The 19,926-nt window shown below is 42.7% G+C and overlaps 1 protein-coding gene across 5 annotated transcripts in view; it reads right to left on the bottom strand.

Moving 5' to 3' along the window:
- Positions 1-19,926, bottom strand: part of ABR (ABR activator of RhoGEF and GTPase) — a 442,924-nt gene that overhangs the window by 261,904 nt on the left and 161,094 nt on the right. For all 5 annotated transcript variants that reach the window (XM_056559132.1, XM_056559136.1, XM_056559135.1 and 2 more), the window contains one exon: positions 11,732-11,916. In XM_056559132.1, the coding sequence (XP_056415107.1) occupies positions 11,732-11,916 (185 nt within the window). The remainder of the gene's footprint in view (positions 1-11,731; positions 11,917-19,926) is intronic.

The raw sequence follows: 19,926 nt of genomic DNA, 5'->3' as shown, positions 1-19,926 counted from the left end.
ACGTCACACGCTCCCAGCACTGGCTCCAGCGTTCGGAACAGTTAACGGAGATGTCCGGTGCTCACTTTTCTTATTTTATCCGTTCCGGGCTGAAAAATAAAAGAAAACAAATTTTCTCTTACCTGCCTAGGCTCCCCCGGTGCTTCAGTACAGGTGTTCGGTCCCCGGGCTGTATTCTTCTTACTTCCTGTTAGCCCGACACGTCACACGGAGCTTCAACCTATCACCGGCCGAAGCGATGTCCCGCCTCGGCCAGTGATAGGCTGAGGTTCCGTGTGACGTGCCGGGCTAACAGGAAGTAAGAAGAATACAGCCCGGGGACCGAACGCCTGTACCGGAGCACCGGGGGAGCGTAGGCAGACAAGAGAAAGCTTATTTTCTTTTTTTTTTTGCAGCCCGGAACGGATACAATAAGAAAAGTGAGCACCGGACATGTCCTTTAATCAGGGTGCCTACAGCTGTTGCAAAATTGAAGCAGGACAGGCTCCCTCTGATCACCTGACTAGTGATGTCAGGTCTCTACGCACTGCGGCCTGGGAAATCCCGAGACATGAGTAATTTTGTATGGAGTTAAAAATAAATATTGGGGCGATAATCACAGAAGAATTGTGAGAAAACCGTCACTCACAGGTACAGACACTATATTATGAATTACACTAACTTTACAGCCCCTGTAGCATAGCCAAATAAAAAAATATCCTGGAATACCCCTTTAAAGGGTTAGATAATAAAAATTAAAAAGAGGGCTGCAGGGTGCAAAATAGCAGTATATCACCAATTTTCTCTGCTAAACTTGAAAAACTACCTTTACTGTTGCTCCTATGGGCTCCTCATCTGGCTTTGGCAGCAACCCATGTGGGTAGCACACTACAATTCCCATCATGCATTGCTGACATCTACTGATAAAGAGGACATCTCCACCCTCTAAGGGTATGGTCACACTGCGTAATTCCTGTGGAATTATGCGCAGTGAACATTATCAGTGTGAATATGTCTTCACACTGATGACCCATTCACATTGAGGAATTTCAGCGGCGAACAATTCCACCGAATTCCAATTAAATTGTTCAGCGCAAAAAAAGAACATGTTCAATGTTTGCGCGGAAGTCTGCGAGCACTGCATAGCCGTCAATGGTGATGGCGATGGCCGCCAGATGGAATCTCCGCTCATGGAATTCTGCGAGCAGAGATTTTGCAGTGTGCACATATTTTTATGCACATTATATTGTGTTCCCTCACACTAGACCCTGCTGTTTTATATACAAACCCTTTTATAATTTGTAGTGCGGCAACTGAGCATGTGCGGCCAGCAAGCTACAGCCCACAAACTATAAACATCACATTTTAGTCCAGTATATGGTAGTGAGGGATTACGTGGGGCAGTGTTTCCCAATTAATGTGACTCCAGTTGTTGCAAAACTATAACTTAGGGCAGGCTGGGAGTTGTAGTTTCCCAATAGCCCATCGCCCATTTTCTTCTTTTAAAGATCTTCAACCATAGTAAAAACTTTGCATTTGGAACTGGAAGGTATAAACTATAAAAAGTACCATAAAAATAGATCAGCGTTTCCCAATCCAAATAACTACAACTCCCAGTGGCAAAACTACAACTCCCACTGGAAGTTGCAGTTTCGCAACAGCTGAAGGCACCCTGATGTGTGGAAGCTACTGAAAAAGATTAAATTACAATTACTTTTGTATACGAGAATACTCCTTTAGGATCTATTCACACATACAGTATCCCGCGCTGGATTTATGGCTGCAGATTTTATGCTGCCAAGTTCGATGTAAACTAAAATGCTGAACACAGATTCAAATCCTGCGCAGGATACTATACGCGGGAATAGACTCAAAGAATGTATCTAGGAATAGAAAAGCAGAGCTGCTGCTTTCTAGAAACAGTGCCGCACCTTTCCTCAGGTTGGATGTAGTATTACAACATGGCTCCAGTCAATTCAATAGAACTGAGCTTAAATACCGCACATAAGCCGAGTGCTAGGATGACGCTGTTTCTGAAAGAAAGCAGCTACCGTATTTTTCGCCCTATAGGACGCCAGGCATATAAGACGCACCCAATTTTAAAGGTGCAAAATCTAGAAAAAAAAAAAGAGTCTGAACCCAACAGTGATCTTCAACCTGCGGACCTCCAGATGTTGCAAAACTACAACTCCCAACATGCCCAGACAGCCAACGACTGTCCGGGCATGCTGGGAGTTGTAGTTTTGCAACATCTGGAGGTCCGCAGGTTGAAGACCACTGGTATAGGAGGTAATACTCACGTGTCCCCGCCGCTCCGGACCCATCACCGCTGCCCTGGATGTCGCTCCATCGCTGTCGCCGCGTCTCCGACGCTCCGGACGTCATCTTTCCCAAGATCCACGCTCTCCGTCGCAGTCATCATCACGTCGCCGTCATCACGTCGCTACGCACGCCGCTCCTATTTGATGAGGGGACAGCGTGCGCGACGACGTCGAAGGAGAGCGCCGCCATGCAGGGGATCCCGGCACGGAGCAGACACCGAGGAGGCAGGTAAGGTCCCTCCCGGTGTCCTGTAAGCTGTTCGGGATGCCGCTGTTCGGGATGCCGCGGTCCCGAACAGCCCGACTGAGCAGCCGGGTTAGTGTCACTTTCGCTTCAGACACGGCGGTCAGCTTTGATCGCCGTGTCTGAAGGGTTAATACAGGGCATCACCGCGATCGGTGATGTCCTGTATTAGCCGCGGGTCCCGGCCGTTGATGGTGTGTATTCGCCGTACCAACTTTCCCCCCCCGCCCCCCCCCCCAGTTTTGGGGAAGAAAAAGTGTGTCTTATAAAAATTCGGTATGTGTTGTTTTTTTAATCCTGTATAACCACTTTAACTTGAAAGGGAAGCAAAAGAACTCCGTTGCCAACACAAGGCAAGTATGGGGGGAGCAAAGGAAGACAATGCTGGGCACAATCAGACCTTGTAGAAACTTGGCAAACAGTTCTAGGTGTATGGAGCACAGATGCCAACAAAGTACAAAGGCTGCTTTTACAGCTGATCATTTCCGTTTGTGTGATGGGAGATTGTGATATAATAACAGCAAATAACCAGAATATTGTTAAAGTTGGTCATATGTATAGAGCTATCAGAGATTTAATAGGCTACGGTCATTTAAAGGAAATCTATCATCAGTGTCTCCTGCACTAACCTGTTGGTACAGACAGGTAGAGCAGATGACACTGATGACAACGGTACTTACCTGGTCCCGTTCCGTGCTGTCATTCTCCGGCTATTCCCTTCGGTATCTTCTGCTCCGGGCCCAATCTGGAGAATGGGCGGAGCTTAATGTTGTCATCCCTACTGTTCTCTGCTAGGTCCCGCTGCTAGCAATCAGCAGCAGTGATGTCACTAAGCTCCGCCCATCATCCAAGTCGGGCCCGAAGCAGAAGATACTGAAACCGCTAGCTGGAGATCCACAGCACAGAACGGGACCAGGTAAGTATCGTTACCGACAGGTTAGTGCAGGTGACACTAATGAGAGATTTCCATTTTAAAAAAAATTTAGAAGCAAAAAAAAATAAAACTTTTGACATGTCATACATGTCACAGATTATTTAGCAACACGGCAAAAGACGTGCAGCACGGAAAAAGAGAAATGCTCTTTGTTGAAAGCTTTTCCCCCTGATTTAAGTGACAGGTTTCTCAGACATGGCAGGTACAGAGAGTCTACATATCCTGAGCTCATAGGTCTTACTGAGACATCAAAAACTCAAATAGTTTGCATTTGGATGCGTTCAAGCATGCCAATATTTTTTACTGTAGATCTTGATGTAAACATAGCAAAAGTACTAAGTCGGTACTATAGCTTGCTTTTTTTTTCACTGTGGAAAATTTCCAACCCTTATCCACGTTTTATGCTGTTATTTGCTGAGGATGTGTTGCACAGAATTGGCGGCACCACAGATCCATGACAAAACTGCCATGTCTGATTGTTTTATACAAGGTACCTCATTTGTTTCACACTGCCAAACTGGAAGCAGACTGGTAAAATTCTCAAAAAGTATGTCTACATAAAGCGTACCCGTCAGATCCAAAAAAAAAAAATATATATATATATATATATATTTTTTAAATATACCACTCAGTGCCTAATCCTGACCATGTACATCTAATTTGTATGTGTCTAGAACCTTTGCTTATTTTTTTTATTACACTTTTAATTTAGCTCACTAGTCTGAATTTCTCCCAAAGGGAGGGGGCGTGGCCTCACTGTGCAGGTCTCCGCCCCCTCCCTCAGTATGCTGTCTGCTCACATCTCCCCTAGCATTAGCAAAAGGACAACTCCCAGCTTGTCCTCACTGACAGTAGCGGGACACAGGCTGACAGAGGGAGGATTTTTCCTCCAGCTGTGAGCCCTGCGCTAACAGCTGTCAATCAAGGAAGTGTGTCCATGACATAAGTGATGACGCATGGACACAGCAGGACTAGTACGTGTCCAAGCAGGCAGTTGTTTGACTGGCTTTTTCAGTCTGAAATACTGAAAATTTTCTAATGAAAGCAATTGTAAAACCTATTGGTTATACATGCTTTACAACATATCAAAGGTTTTGTATCTGACAGTGCCCATTTAAAGTAGTCTGGTTTTATTAGGGACTGTTTTAAAGGAAGTATCATTGTACAACCATAATATACCCAGAAAGCAGGATGTATAAGGGATGAAATACCATCAGTATAGCTTTATTACTGCATCCAAATTTGTATACAGTTAATACTAATAGGCTTCTTCTAGGTTGGAAATTAAATTACACTTTGTAAAATGTAAAAAAATGAAAATATTGATACAAGATGGATGCAATACTGATATATCTGTATTTAATCCCTGTCCATTCACATAATGAATGAAGGTAGTATATCCTGCTCCATATTATACCATGAGCTTGATATTACAGGCCGCAAAGAACATATATAATACGTATGTAAAAAATGCTCCTGTGAAAGCAGCCTAAGACCTATACGTATTGCACTAAAGCTCTGCAACCCCAAGGTGCACTGCAAAGCTGCCATATCCTGGCTGTACTGTTTCCAATTCATTCCTTGGCACCCCATTCCTTTTACTAGCCTATTCCTGGAGAGGGGACACACAGGCACAATGCTGAGACTCCATAGTGCAAATCAAATTGTGAAAATCAATTCTGGGTGTAAAGACTCCAAAAAAAGCAAACACATAACATAAGAGATGGTTTTAGAATGATAGGCTCTCTGAGGATTCCTGGATGTCGGCCATATGGTACAGATGCCGTATTAAAATGTATTTTGACTAATAGTTTTCACACCGAGCCACCTGTAAGCCTCAGTACTACATTTGGAATGGCTCCGCAGACATTGTTATACTGCTCATCATCACCAGCATTTTCTATCGCCTGCAAAGAGAGAAGAAAAACATCTGGCAGATTAGCTCCTCGATGCCTCGTGCAACCAACATTTCACGTTCAGCTCTTGTCGATTAACAAATGTTCTCTGATTCCTCTTTGTTTTCAGTCGCAGTCATCTTTTCACTTCATTCTGACTGCTATGGATCATTCATGTGTTGCGGATTCGGTTGCAATTTTCCATAATTGTAGCAAAAACGTGACGTGAATAAACCCTTATATCTACTATCCCATTATAGATGGCTGGGTCTTGAATTCATAAATAAAAATTAAAACTATTGACAACAAATTTTATAAAACTATAGCTAATTGTCTCTTCTGATCTCCCCAGTAGTGTTCGGCACGGCCAAATTATCATATGTTCTCAATGGAGAGAGGAGGAGGGAAGTTGCTCCGATAACAGAAGATCTGAGAACTAAAGGGTCAGGCAGTTGAAATCCAACATGTCCGACTCTTCTCTCTCTCAATATTATCGTTCAGGCAGAGTCGGGAGGCCCCCATACACTTTAGACATTCGGACAGTTGGCAGGTTCAGCTGACTTCCGACTAACAGGGACAAACGACTTCTGACTAAGGTCTTGTTTACAAAGAAACAAAAATGGCACTCTCCTGAATCTTCAGTGCACAAGTAGGTTCCCAACCCGTCTTGACAATAGACTAAGAAAACTTGGCACTCAAATTGATGGAATGGGAAGGATTTATAATTTGCAATCTTATATACAGTAACTGACGTTTCGGTCCTGATTTCGGACCTTCCTCAGAGATAGATTGCTGCGGAGGTGTGGAGCTTGGAACATCGCCTAGTTGCCAGGAGCGTGGTGCTACGTAGCACGATTACAGCTTTGCTGATCAACTGGTAAATAGTCGATAGGTGCTCGTAATGGGCAATAATGTGCCCATATAAAATAACCCTTACCCCCCAACCCCTATGCATTTTCTACCAAGATAAGTGTACGATGGAAGGAATAGCTGTGAGCGGAAGAAGAATTCAGCTAAGAGTTACTAAAGCAATGAATGTTAAATGAGGTTGGATGATACAGAAGGAAGAAATGTCTCTAAATAAATAGATGGCAAACACTTTTCTAAGGAAACAGATGTTCCATTAGGCGCAGTGCGCTGCCATAACCTCACCTGAGGAGATGCACTGTATGACTATTCTAATGGTAATGTAACACTAAAGGGCTGTAATTACACACAACCTATCATTAACAATGTCATAATCTCTTTCACCCCAAGACCTAACCACACATTATGTACACAGCTTTCAGGCTGATGTCATAGGGTTGTGAATCGCTGTTAAGGCCATATACTCTTATAGCAGGCTTTTCCCTATAAAAAATCAATGTAATCATGACCACCCTGAAAACATGGAAATATACTACTAACAGGTTGTCAAGGGTTTTCTTGGAAAGCTTACTATGGAATGTGTCTGTCTGAACTTGTATTTAAACTATCATCCCAAAATATATATATCTTACTAATATTGTGTTAACACAAGTTAAAATAGCTTCAGCATGTTTTTGCTTGATCTGCCCTCGACAGGCAGTTGTGTAGTACTTTTATTCTCAGCGTGGTGTTGTCTCAGCAGCTCACCAGCTCATTCCTCTCTACTGAGACAACCATTATAATCTGCTGTCACAGGAGGCTTGTCTAGATCTTGTTTCTTAAGCTCAAGGCCCGCCTCCTTAGTGATTTCATTACCTCTAACCAACTTTAATGGGACATTTAAGAAAGACTGCAGTGTGTTTTGCAGCATCCTGCCTTATGGTAAAACAATGCCCAGGCAGAAGAGCAGGAAAATAATGATTACTGCAGGTTCTGCAGACTGTTCTGCTCTGTAGATTGATGTTTTGATCTGGGAAGGGAACTGACAGGATTGCTGTAGGTGGGGAGTAGGCAGGAAGGGAGGGCTATGATAAACAGTTTAGGGAAAGCAATTATATGAATTATGGGAATTGTAGTACTGAGCAACTGGTCAACCAGGAAGTAGTGTTTATGGCAGGGTATAAGTATACAGATGCACAAAAAAAATAGATTTTTTTGGTGGTTTAAGACCTGGGGCAGAGTGGCAGGGAATGCTATTTGCTCCTGCAGCATTTTTCTCTTTCACTTACAGGGGTACTCCGGCGGAAAACTTTTTTTTTTTTTTTTAAATCAACTGGTGCCAGAAAGTTAAACAGATTTGTAAATTACCTCTATTAAAAAATCTTAATCCTTCCAATAATTATTAGCTGCTGAATACTACAGAGGAAATTCTTTTCTTTTTGGAACACCGAGCTCTCTGCTGAATCATGAGCACAGTGCTCTCTGCTGACATTTCTGTGCATTTTAAGAACTGTCACGAGTAGAAGAAAATCCCCATAGCAAACATATGCTGCTCTGGACAGTTCCTAAAATGGACAGAGATGTCAGCAGAGAGCACTGTGCTTGTGATGTCAGCAGAGAGCACTGTGTTTCAAAAAGAAAATAACTTCCTCTGTAGTATTCAGTAGCTAATAAGCACTAGAAGGATTAAGATTTTTTTAATAGAAGTAATTTACAAATCTGTTTAACTTTCTGGCACCAGTTGATAAATAAAAAATAATAATAATTTTCCACCGGAGTACCCCTTTAAAGTCAAAATATCTCTTAAACAAGCACCCAAAAGCCATTACAATGTGCAGCAAAATTGCATGCTGGTATGTTTTTTTTTTTTGGCCAAATGGCAAATGCTGCATGTGGCCTAACCCATACAGAATCAAACTTGCTGTCAGAGCCTGTAGATAAGTTAAAGAGGAGTGATCTCCCTGTATAAAGTCATTAAAAATCTTATAGTCTGCCGATGGGCAAATATGACTCTGTTGGTGCTTATATTATACTGAAATCAGGGGATAAAAAAAAGAAAGCAATATTTTTAATTTTGGAATGGATTTTGAACACCAATGGTGAAGCACAGACCCAGATTTATAGGGCATGCCTTATAGAACGAGTGTACCAACAAAACCTAGCCCTACACTGCACCTAAAGGGAATACAGCTCTTATTGGCCAAACTTTAGTCAAATAGTTGAAATAAGGAAGCAGCAGACTATCTACTTCCTTTTGCTGAATCAACAATGATGATGTGGTTCACACGAGGATATCCAGACTATCGAAAGTAATGGATGCATTTATGGGTAATGGATGCATTTAAAGCACCTACTACTCTTACAAATGAATGTTCGCCTGTTAATACTATTTAATCTTTAGGTTTAGCTTTGTGCTGATTAATTTCATTATACAAGGTCTGTCCGGAAAGTATCCAGCCATGTTATATAAAAAGTAAAGACATTTATTGAAGAGACAAGATTATAGAAACACTGTAAATAGGACAATGATGTCCCAGTCCCCATGAAGGCACATTGGGATCTCACACAGCTCGTCTCATGCCACGTTCCTGCGTCAAAATCTCAGCCTTAGAATTTTTAGGAATTCCCACATCATGCTCTAGTCCGCAATCATTGTTGCAGCCCGTACACATTCAACATTCTCTGCTTGTCGCAGATCTCCTAAATTAGGGATACATTTTAACAGGATTTTGACCATCTTTGAATGCTTTCTGAATCATCCAAATAGTTTCCGCAGAGGAATGTTCAAGCTTAATGCAGATTTGATGCAGATCCGTTGCTTTAAAGGGGAACTCTGGTGGAAACAAGTAGAAAACAACTGTTTTCAAATCAACTAGTACAAGAAACTTCTACAGATTTGTAAATTACTTCTATTAAAAAATCTTGATCTTTCCAGTAGTTATTAGCTTCTATATAAAACAGAGAAATTTGTGGATTTATTTTCTGTCTGACCACAGTGTTCTCTGCTGACACCTCTGTCTGTGTCAGAAACTGTCCAGATTAGAAACAAATCACCATAGAAAAATCTATCCTGCTCTGGACAGTTCCTGACACGGACAGAGGTGTCAACAGAGAGCGCTGTGGTCAGACTAAAAACAACTTCACAAATTTCTCTGTAGTATATCTTGGAATACAGCAGCTGATAAGTACTGGAAGGGTTAAGATTTTTAAATAGGAGTAATTTACAAATCTGTTTAACTTTCTGGCACCAGAAAAAAAAAATTTCCACCGGAATTCCCCTTTATCTACTTAGATATTTTGAATGTGATGGCCTAACAGTACATATACTTACCGGTTTACAGCACCCCCACGGACTAGTACAGGAAAGCAGTCATTGTTCGTGCATGCACATTCCAGTCCCCCTGTTCTTGCCTGCCAGGTTGTATCGATGTCAAGCAAAGTATTCCTATTATACAGAAGGGAACCTGTCATCAGTTTTATGCTGCCTAACCGTGGACAGCATAAGACTGGTGCAGTCATCACAAGCAAAGGGCACCATGATTTATCCAGACTTTCAGGCTTTTTAGAGTAATCATAGTGTCGCTGGGACCTAAGTAAGTAGTCTTCGGAGTGGATGCCGGCGGACGAGTGACGCATCTCTCCCTATACACTGCTAGTGAGAGAAGCACCACTCAAGCCGACCAGGCGGGAGCTGCGGCCAGGACCCACCAGAGGACTTCTTACCCGGGACCCAGTGGCATTTTCAAACTATGATTACTCAGATGTCCAAATGTCGCAGCATAAAAACCGGTGACAGATTCCCTTTATCACTGGCTGGATATTTCTGGACAGATGCTTTATGTTTGTACATCTGGTATACTCAGTATTGGGGAACTGCGGCTGCTCATTGCCTAGGACTCCTTGGTGTCATCTACAGCTGACTAACCAATGGAATTGCAATCATAAGACCTTTTATCACAAGACAACTGAGTCAGTGTGTGTGTGTGTGTGTGTGTGTGTGTGTGTGTATCTATATATATATATATATATATATATATATATATATATATATATATATAGTTTTTTCTATTTATTCTTATTATACTGTAGAATAATAAGGATTCCCTTATTAGACTGTAGAAATGTCAATATTTAGAAGGAAGGATTACAGTACTGTCAAACCATGTTCACCAATCAGTGGCTCTCATGCCCATCACATGTGGCTCCAGTGGTTGGCAGCTGTTGATACTGTTGTGTACTAATAGACCCCATAGCCTTTCTAGAAGTTGGTCAAAGTATATGACAACACTGAAGCAAAAGAGTTATCAGTTGGTTATATCTTTAATAGTCTTCTCAATTTTATTCTTCAGCATCCAACACTGAAAGTTGTTTGGTAACTAGAAAATTCTGAGACCCCTGCTGTAAAATTACCTGTGTGCAGCTGCACCTCACATCTAGATAAAGAACCTTAAGCAGTGGTACCACAGTCCTATTTATGTGAGCCCTTTGTTGATTAAGCAATAAATGTACAATAGGTACAGTAAAAGCTCTCCAGAAAACCACCTCTTTGAGAAGACCACATCCTTATCCAGACCAGATTTCGTCTAAGATTCTCAGTCATTCATACATTATGCACAATGGTTGTTTTCTTTGAAAAGGACCATGCCCTAGAAGACCGCTTTTTATATGCAATTTTGGGTGGTCTGTTCAAAGAGGTTTCACTGTATCTGTGTTTTGGTAGAAAAATACACCGCCTTTGCATAGATCATTTTCCTTGGCAGAGACTAGATGTACCAGTTGACCCAAAAAATGGAAATACGAGGACCCATAGAGGCTTGCCACATATCTTCCACCTTCTTTATACATAATGGGGAATAATTGAGGTCATAAATGCCCATAGACAGCCTGGTTCGATAAGCCTTAATGTGATGGCACTTACGGTACACAGAAGATCATTCCCCCACACACATCATATCTGAGTAATTTCTGATGCATAATATCCAGGCAACGAGATGGAACCCGAGAAGCAGGAGAGCTAGCCCACCTTAAGTGCAGTCACGTTCCACTAACAGACAAGTCTTAAGTCTTTAAGAACACAAAACTTTGTTTTCTTAACAATATAAGACAAAAAATATTTAGGAAGGAAAAAATCCATCATCCATGATGGAAACAATCCATCATCTTATTTTCTGCGTAGTCAATGCTCAGTAAGGGAATGATATCTTACAAATTGGGCTTAATACACACGTTGGAACAACAGCTACTAAAGGGAAACATTAAGAACCAACAAACTAATAAGAAGTAGAAAGTCTGAAGTATGATTTAGTATACTATCCAATGAGTTAAAAACACTTGAGTAACAGACTATAAAAATAGATGAGAGATTTGATCTTATACTAGAATCTACAAATTTTTCACACTTTTAAGCAACGTTAAATAGAGAACAAAAATTACAAGATAAATAAAAATGATAATGATATCTTCTGTTAACAGGATTAACATACGAGGTACCGAAAAATGAAAAGACTCTTACCTCGGGAAGTAAGCCCTCTGTCGGAGTAGGTGAGACTCCATCCACACTGTCTTGACTTCTGGCACTGAGCTGTGGGGACATGGTAGGAGACTCATCGATGTAGGGCATAGTTTCCGACCCCTCACGAGAGCCCTTCTGCTCCTCATTCCCTTCGGCGTCGTACCCGTCGGTGCCGTAGTTGAAATCTGTCACGAGGAATAAGAAAGGCCGTTGAGTGCCTTCGATAAGAGCAGCCAACGAAGAGGCGTACGGCTTGTGTCTGGGGGTCATACTGGCATCTGAGCTTATTGAGAGTAGAAGTGAAATGGAAAAAGGAAACACAGGGAATGAGTGTTATAGAGGTCAAAAGAGAAGAGAATGGGCTGGAAATGAGCACACGACAAGGAAGCTGACGAAACGGGGAAGAAAATAAAAATGACAAACAAGTTTACAAAATGTAAATGAGCAGGTGTAAGGGAAAGTATTGAAAAAATGCCAGCTTCACCCAAACTGGAAAATCAAGTTATCACAATATAAAGTAGAAAGCAACATAAGCATAAAAACGATTAAATAAAAGAATACTCGAAAAAATCTATGCTGAAAGGAGATGATGTGTGAAGAGCATGAAGAAACAGAAGAAGGCACAAGGCACTGGAGAAGTATGAGAAAGCTGGAAGTAAGCAGAGCCAGTCCCGGAGCTCAGGGTGGATTACAGAGGTCAATTGACCATCTCTGAAGCACACTACGACTGAAGGATTAGGGGAAGCCTGTGAAGCCTGCGAAAACTGGAAAATCAGCGGCTGTCCACAAATGACAGCATCAGAGCTATTCCGGGCCCTGCTCGTTGCCTCCTTCTCTGAGTCACGGAGACAGAAGGGGGGTGTGGGGGCTCACTGTTTCCATTTTAAAGCTCCAGTTATTGTACAAATACAATTTATAAAAAGGTACATGTAGAAAGAACACCTTTACTGCAGAGTGCTGCGTGTCGTTCTCTGCCAATTGTTTTGTGAGGTTTTTTTTATTCTCCCCTGTGAGCGCTGTTTTATGTTCTATATGTTTAAGATTTAACTCTAAATCATAGGCCTTAAGCCCCTGGAACTGGCGTCACCATAGCAACCTTCAATGCAGGATTTTTGGTGAATGTGCAGACACTTTACAAAGTCCTAATGGGTTACTGTTGAGAGGAGTGGGTTCTATGGAGCGGAAGAAAATGGACATGAAACAAAACACAGCAACGCAGGTAAAGGGCTGATGGCTGGCACTATGCCAAGGCTCAACATTGAGTAATACATTGAACCATGCATCAGATTCATAAAACAATTCAGTCTGTTTTAAAGGGTTAACTATGATGGTTGTCAACATCAGATTGGGTGGGGGGGACTGATGTAGATTCTCAGCACCCCCCACAATTATCTGCAGCCTGAACCAATAGTCATCAGGGCAGCCCCTGGAAGCTTCTCCCCACCCCACAAGCCTTGATCGACAGATCTCTCCCAATAACGAAACAGGGTCAGCGGGCAGGAAGAATGACAGGAACGGTCTTAATGGTTCAAGCAGCATGAAAGTGATGACAGGCTGGAAACTTTTCATTGTTTACCAGATGCAGCACTTTCCTTACAGTAGACACTGTGACTGGTATCACAGCACATTTCAGCTTCAATCCAGTGAATGTAACCGAGGTGTAGTACCAAGCACGGCCACTACTTAAAGTATGGAGCTTGGTAAACAATTAAAGGACCCATTCAGACAGATGACAAGAGGCAGACCACACTGATCTTAAATTGATGGCCTACAAGGATCAGGTATACCAGTGGTTTCCAAACTGCGGACTTCATGCCCAGGTAGCCAACGGCTCTCTGTGCATACTGGGAGTTGTAGTTTTGCAATATGTGGAGGTCCACAGTTTGGAGACCATCGAGTTATACATATTTAAGAACCAGATCACTCCTTTAAGGGCCAATTGTCAGGCAAATAAACATTTCTGGAAATGCTTGTTGCCAATATTCAGGCCTTGTAAAAGAGCCAGTGACCAGCCGAAGATAGAAAAAGTTTGTCACATGATTGGATATTATGTGCGGTCATTTAAATTCTCGCTATCGGAAGCACTTTGCTCTGTGTAAACATGGGATGTGCGGCAGACAATGATCATTTAATGGGCCACTTGGGCAATCATTTGTGTGGTGTGGCCTTGTGAAGGCTAGCAAACAAGCTCTGATCAGTCGGCCCATGTAAACATCACAGAAAAAGTGATTATAAAGGGAGAAGACTACAGTGATCTCTCAACTTACAATGGCCTCAACATACAATAGTTTCAACATACAATGGTCTTTTCTGGACCATTGTAACTTGAAACCAGACTCAACATACAATGTACAGACAGTCCAGATCTGTGAAATGTGTCAATGGCTGGAAGAACTGACCAATCAGAAGAAATGACCCCTGTATTACTGAAATACATGCACTGACTGGCTGTCTGGTAGTGCCCCCTACAGTACAGAGAGGTACTACATGTTCTGTACTACACTTAACCTGTGTCAGGGATAGCTGCTCCAGGTGGGGACAGCTCCATTTTACGTTTTTGTGACACTGTGTGTTCTGTACAGGACCCCGAAGAAGCTCCTGTCCTCTACATAGACAGTGATTACAGCTCCCAGCAGATCTTTCTTAATTTTATGTGTAAGGATTTGCTTTATCTGTATTAGTTATCTACTTATTTTTCTTTAATCCTAATTTTTTCCTATTTTTGGATGACATTTTGGGGCTGCAGAAACAATTATCAGGTTTCCATAGAGTTATGGTCTCAACATACAGAGGTTTCAACATACAATGGTCGTCCCAGAACCAATTAATATTGTAACTTGAGGGACCAGTGTACTGAAAACTGCATGAAAAAGTGGTATTCTAAAGAGTTGCATGTCTCAAAAGAAAACCGTGGAATAAAAATCTGCCTAAGGCTATGTTCACAAGGCTGACTTTCCATGCGGAATTCCGCACTGGATTCATTGGGATTCTGTGCACATGGCCGAATTTCGATCTCCGTGTCCGCAGAAAGAACAAACAAGTCCATTCATTTGCACGGAATACATTGCCTTCTAAGTGGTGCCGCATTCCCGTACGGTCCAGTTTACAGACTGTCTGCACAGAGGGGGAGTTTATCAAAAGTTGCCCAGTTGCCCATAGCAACCAATCAGATCACTTCTTTCATTTTGCAGAGGCCTTGTTAAAAATTAAAGAAGCGAGCTGATTGGTTGCTATGGACAACTTTTCCTCTGGACAGGTTTTGATAAATCTCCCCCAGAGAGTTTACATGCTGACATTCTGCCATGTGAACATAGCCTAAATAAAATCTGGTCTGGATAAGTGGGAGGCCTTCTCGAAGAGGGGGGTCTTTTTGGAGAGATTTTAAAGGAGATATCCAGTGATAAAAAAAAACTTATCCCCTATCCTAAGGATAGGGGATAAGTTTCAGATCGTGGGGAATCCGACCGCTGGGGCCCCCCACGATCTCCTGTTCAGGGCCCCGGCAGCCCACAGGAAGGGGGCGTGTTGACCACCACACGAAGCGGCGGCTGACAAGCCCCCTCAATACAACTCTATGGCAGAGCCGGAGCGCTACCTTCAGCAATCTCTGCCATAGAGATGTATTGAGGGGGCGTGACAGCCGCCGCTTCATGCGATGGTCGACACCCAGTATCTGGCCAACGAGCCGGGGCCCTGTACAGAGAGATCGCAGGGGGGCCCCAGCGGTCTGACCCCCCGTGATCTGAATCTTATCCCCTATCCTTAGGATAGGGGATACGTTTTTCAGCACTGGACTACCCCTTTAATGTATAATTGCAAATGCTAAGTTAGAGACATGATAATGATGATACACTGGTAATTCTGAGAATAGCTGGTAGGATAATCCCAGCATGTATGATAACAAATGACTATCCCAACAATCCTCTATACCAGACTCGCTAGACAATTACTCATCTTGTCATCTTCACAAGACGCTCAGCAGATAAAAGGTCATATACTTTCCCCCGATAACACCGACTCCTGGACTCCGCATGTGCCAAGTTTATACAGAACTAAATCACTAGGCCAGAGTATGGAGGTATTCTGCGGTATAAGCAACCAACACCTCCATGTGTCCGAGAAGATATGACCGTATATAGCAGTTGTGCGCACATGAGCCTTTTTGTTGCTTTTCCCAATGGTGTTTTGGAGGATCTGTTCTGACATCCAATATTATAGGAGAATGTTTCTACCTATATGTGCTGGTACAATTGTATGATAGACACGAGACCTTATCACTCAAACATTGTTCTGCATTTAGGGGGAGATTTATCAAAACATGTCTAGAGGAAAAGTGGTGCAGTTGCCCATAGCAACCAATCAGATTGCGTCTTTCATGTTTCCCAGGCCTCTCTAAAAATGAAAGAAGCAATCTGATTGGTTGCTATGGGCAACTGCACCACTCTTCCTCTGCACAGGTTTTGATCTCCCCCTTATTCCTTAGAAAATAAGAATTGGGCATGCCGAAACCCACCATACCTGATCCTTATTTTCCGAAACATCTTCAGCCGAAAAAAGTTGAGGCACCTCTATACACATTACATGGTTGGCCGGTTCCGCCTTAATTGTTGACATGCGTCTAAAGCAGTGGTCTTCAACCTGCGGACCTCCAGATGTTGCAAAACTACAACTCCCAGCATGCCCGGACAGCCAGATGTTGCAAAACTAAAACTCCCAGCATTCAACCCTCTACATCAGTGTTTACCAATCAGGGTGCCTCCAGCCGTTGCAAAACTACAACTCCCAGCATGCCCGGACAGCCTTTGGCTGTCCGGGCATGCTGGGAGTTGTAGTTTTGAAACATCTGGAGGTCCGCAGGTTGAAGACCACTGGTCTAAAGCAATGGTCTTAAAGGGGTACTCCGGTGGAAAACTTTTTTATTTTTTTTAATCAACTGGTGCCAGAAAGTTAAACAGATTTGTAAATTACTTCTATTAAAAAAATCTTAATCCTTCCAGTACTTATTAGCTGCTGAATACTGCAGTAGAAATTCCTTTCTTTTTGGAACACAGAGCTGTCTGCTGACATCATGACCACAGTGCTCTCTGCTGACACCTCTGTCAATTTTAGGAACTGTCCAGAGTAGGAGGAAATCTCCATAGTAAACATTTGCTGCTCTGGGCAGCTCCTAAAAAATGGACAGAGATGTCAGCAGAGAGCACTGTGTTCCAAAAAGAAAAGAATTTCCTCTGTAGTATTCAGCAGCTAATAAGTACTGGAAGGAGTAAGATTTTTTAATAGAAGTCATTCACAAATCTGTTTAACTTTCTGGCACCAGTTGATAAAAAAAAAAAAAAAACGCGGGGCCAAATAGCGGGTCGGGCCCGTGGCTAATAGCGCGGAGCACTGATCGCGGTGCTGCGCGCTATTAACCCTATTAAGTTGAACGCCGCGTCTTAAGTGAAAGTAAATCACTGCCGGCTAACTCAGGGGGCTGTTCGGGATGTCCGTGGCGAAATCACGACATCCCGAATAGCTCTGGGACACGAGGAGGGTCTCCTACCTTGCCTCCTGGTGTCCGATCGCCGAATGTCAAGTGGCAGAATCATTGATCACTGGTTTCCTATGAGAAACCAGTGATCAATGTAAAAGATCAGTGTGTGCAGTGTTATAGGTCCTTATGGGAGCTATAACACTGCAAAGAAAAAAGTGGAAAAAAAAAGTGAATAAAAGTTTGAATCACCCCCCTTTTCCCATTTAAAAAAAAAAAAAACAGTGTAAATAAAAATAAACATATATGGTATCGCCGCGTGCGGAAATGTCCGAATTATAAAAATATATCATTAATTAAACCGCACAGTCAAAAAGTCCAAAATAGTGTATTTTTGGTCCCTTTTAATAGCAGGAAAAAATGAATAAAAAGCAATCAACAAGGCTGATCAATACAAAAATGTTACCACTAAAAACTTCAGATCACGGCGCAAAAAATGAGTCCTCATACCGCCCCATATGCGGAAAAAAAAAAAGTTATAGGGGTCAGAAGATGACAATTTTAAACGTATTAATTTTCCTGCATGTAGTTATGATTTTTTTCAGAAGTGCGACAAAATCAAACCTATATAAGTAGGGTATCAGTTTAACCGTAAGGACCTACAGAATAAAGATAAGGTGTCATTTTTACCGAAAAATGTACTGCGTAGAAACAGAAGGCAGTTAATGGCGTTTTTTTTTTCAATTTTGTCTCACAATGATTTTTATCCCGTTTCCCCGTAGATTTTTGGGAAAAATTACTGATGTCCTTACAAAGTAGAATAAAAATAAGCCATTATATGGATTTTTAGGTGCAAAATTGAAAGAGTTATGATTTTTTTAAGGTGAGGAGGAAAAAATGAAAGTGGAAAAACCCCTGGTCCTTAAGGGTTTAAACTGTGGCCCTCCAGATGTTGCAAAACTTCAACTCCCAGCATGCTGGGAGTTGAAGTTTTGCAACATCTGGAGGTCCACAGTTTGAGACCACTGATCTAAAGTGCAAAATAAGAATCCAAACCTGTAGAGCATGATCGTCCCCCTCCATCAGTGAGCGCACCCATCATACACCTACACTTTTCCAGAACAGAATAGTGCTCATTTACATAATTAATGTACAGTAAAAGCAGGAGGTGGATGTACAGGCTTGGAGAAGACTGCATGACGATCAATAGCTTTTACCCACTGAGTGCACAAGAACTACTAAACCCTAACCTTCTGTGGAAGATGGTTATACTAAAGACTCACTACAACAATGACTATGACATCCTTGCTTTAGGGTACTCCGGTGGGAAATATATATTTTTTTCTAATCAACTGGTGCCAGAAAGATATATAGTTTGTAAATCACTTCAATTTAAAATACCGTATTTTTCGCCGTATAAGACGCACTTTTTCTTCCCCAAAACTGGGGGGAAAAAGTCGGTGCGTCTTATACGGCGATAAACACCCCTATCGCGGCGGTCCCTGCACCCATCAACGGCCAGGACCCGAGGCTAATACAGGAAATCTCCGATCGTGGTGATTAACCCTTCAGATGCGGCGATCAAAGCTGGTCGCCGCGTCTGAAGGGAAAGTGACACTAACCCGGCTGTTCACCGAGGCGGTCCCGAACAGCCCGACTGAATAGGCGGGTTAGTGCTTACAGGACACCGGGAGGGACCTTACCTGCCTCCTCGGTGTCTTCTCCGTTCAGGGATCCCCTGTATGGCCGGCGCTCTCCTTCCTCGTAGTCGCGTACGTGCGAAACGACGTGATGGAGGCGACAGAGAGCAAGGATACCCGGCCGGCAGCACAGACGTTCCGGAGCGACGGGGACACGGCGACAGCGATGGAGTGACATCCAGGGCAGCGGTGACGGGTCCGGAGCAGTGGGGACACGCGAATATTACCTCCTATGCAGTGGTCTTCAATCTGCGGACCTCCAGATGTTGCAAAACTACAACTCCCAGCATGCCCGGACAGCCGTTGGCTGTCCGGGCATGCTGGGAGTTGTAGTTTTGCAACATCTGGAGGTCCGCAGGTTGAAGACCACTATTGGGTTCAAAATCTTTATTTCTTTAGATTTTGCACCTATAAATTGGGTGCGTCTTATACTTCGGTGCGTCCTATAGGACGAAAAATACGGTACTTCTATTTAAAAATCTGAATCCTTCCAGTACTTATCAGCTGCTGTATGCTCCAGAGAAAGTTGTGTAGTTCTTTCCAGTCTGACCACAGTGCTCTCTGCTGACACCTCTGTCCATATCAGGAACTGTCTGGAGCATTAGAGGTTTGCTATGGGGATTTGCTCCTACTCTGGACAAGTTCTTGACACAAATGTTTTCGAATCAACTGGTGCCAGAAAGTTATGCAGATTTGAAAATGACTTCTATGTAAAATTATTAATCCTTCCTCTGTAGTTTACCGAGGAACTACACAACTTCCTCTGTAAACTACAGAGGAAGTTGTGTAGTTCTTTCCAGTCTGACCACAGTGCTCTCTGCTGACACATCTGTCCATGTCAGGAACTGTGGGAGCAAATTCTCATTGCAAACCTCTCCTGCTCTGTACAGTTCCTGAAACAGACAGAGGTGTCAGCAGAGAGCACTGTGGTCAGACTGAAAAGAACAACTCTACTTCCTATGGAGCATACAGCAGCTGATAAGTACTGGAAGGATTAAGATTTTTAAATAGAAGTCATTTACAAA

Source organism: Hyla sarda, chromosome 2 (genome assembly GCF_029499605.1).
Source record: "Hyla sarda isolate aHylSar1 chromosome 2, aHylSar1.hap1, whole genome shotgun sequence".
In the NCBI taxonomy this organism is placed as follows: Eukaryota; Metazoa; Chordata; class Amphibia; order Anura; family Hylidae; genus Hyla; species Hyla sarda.
The sequence above is the reverse complement of the archived record's forward strand: the minus strand, read 5'-3'. Positions and strand labels throughout refer to the sequence as shown.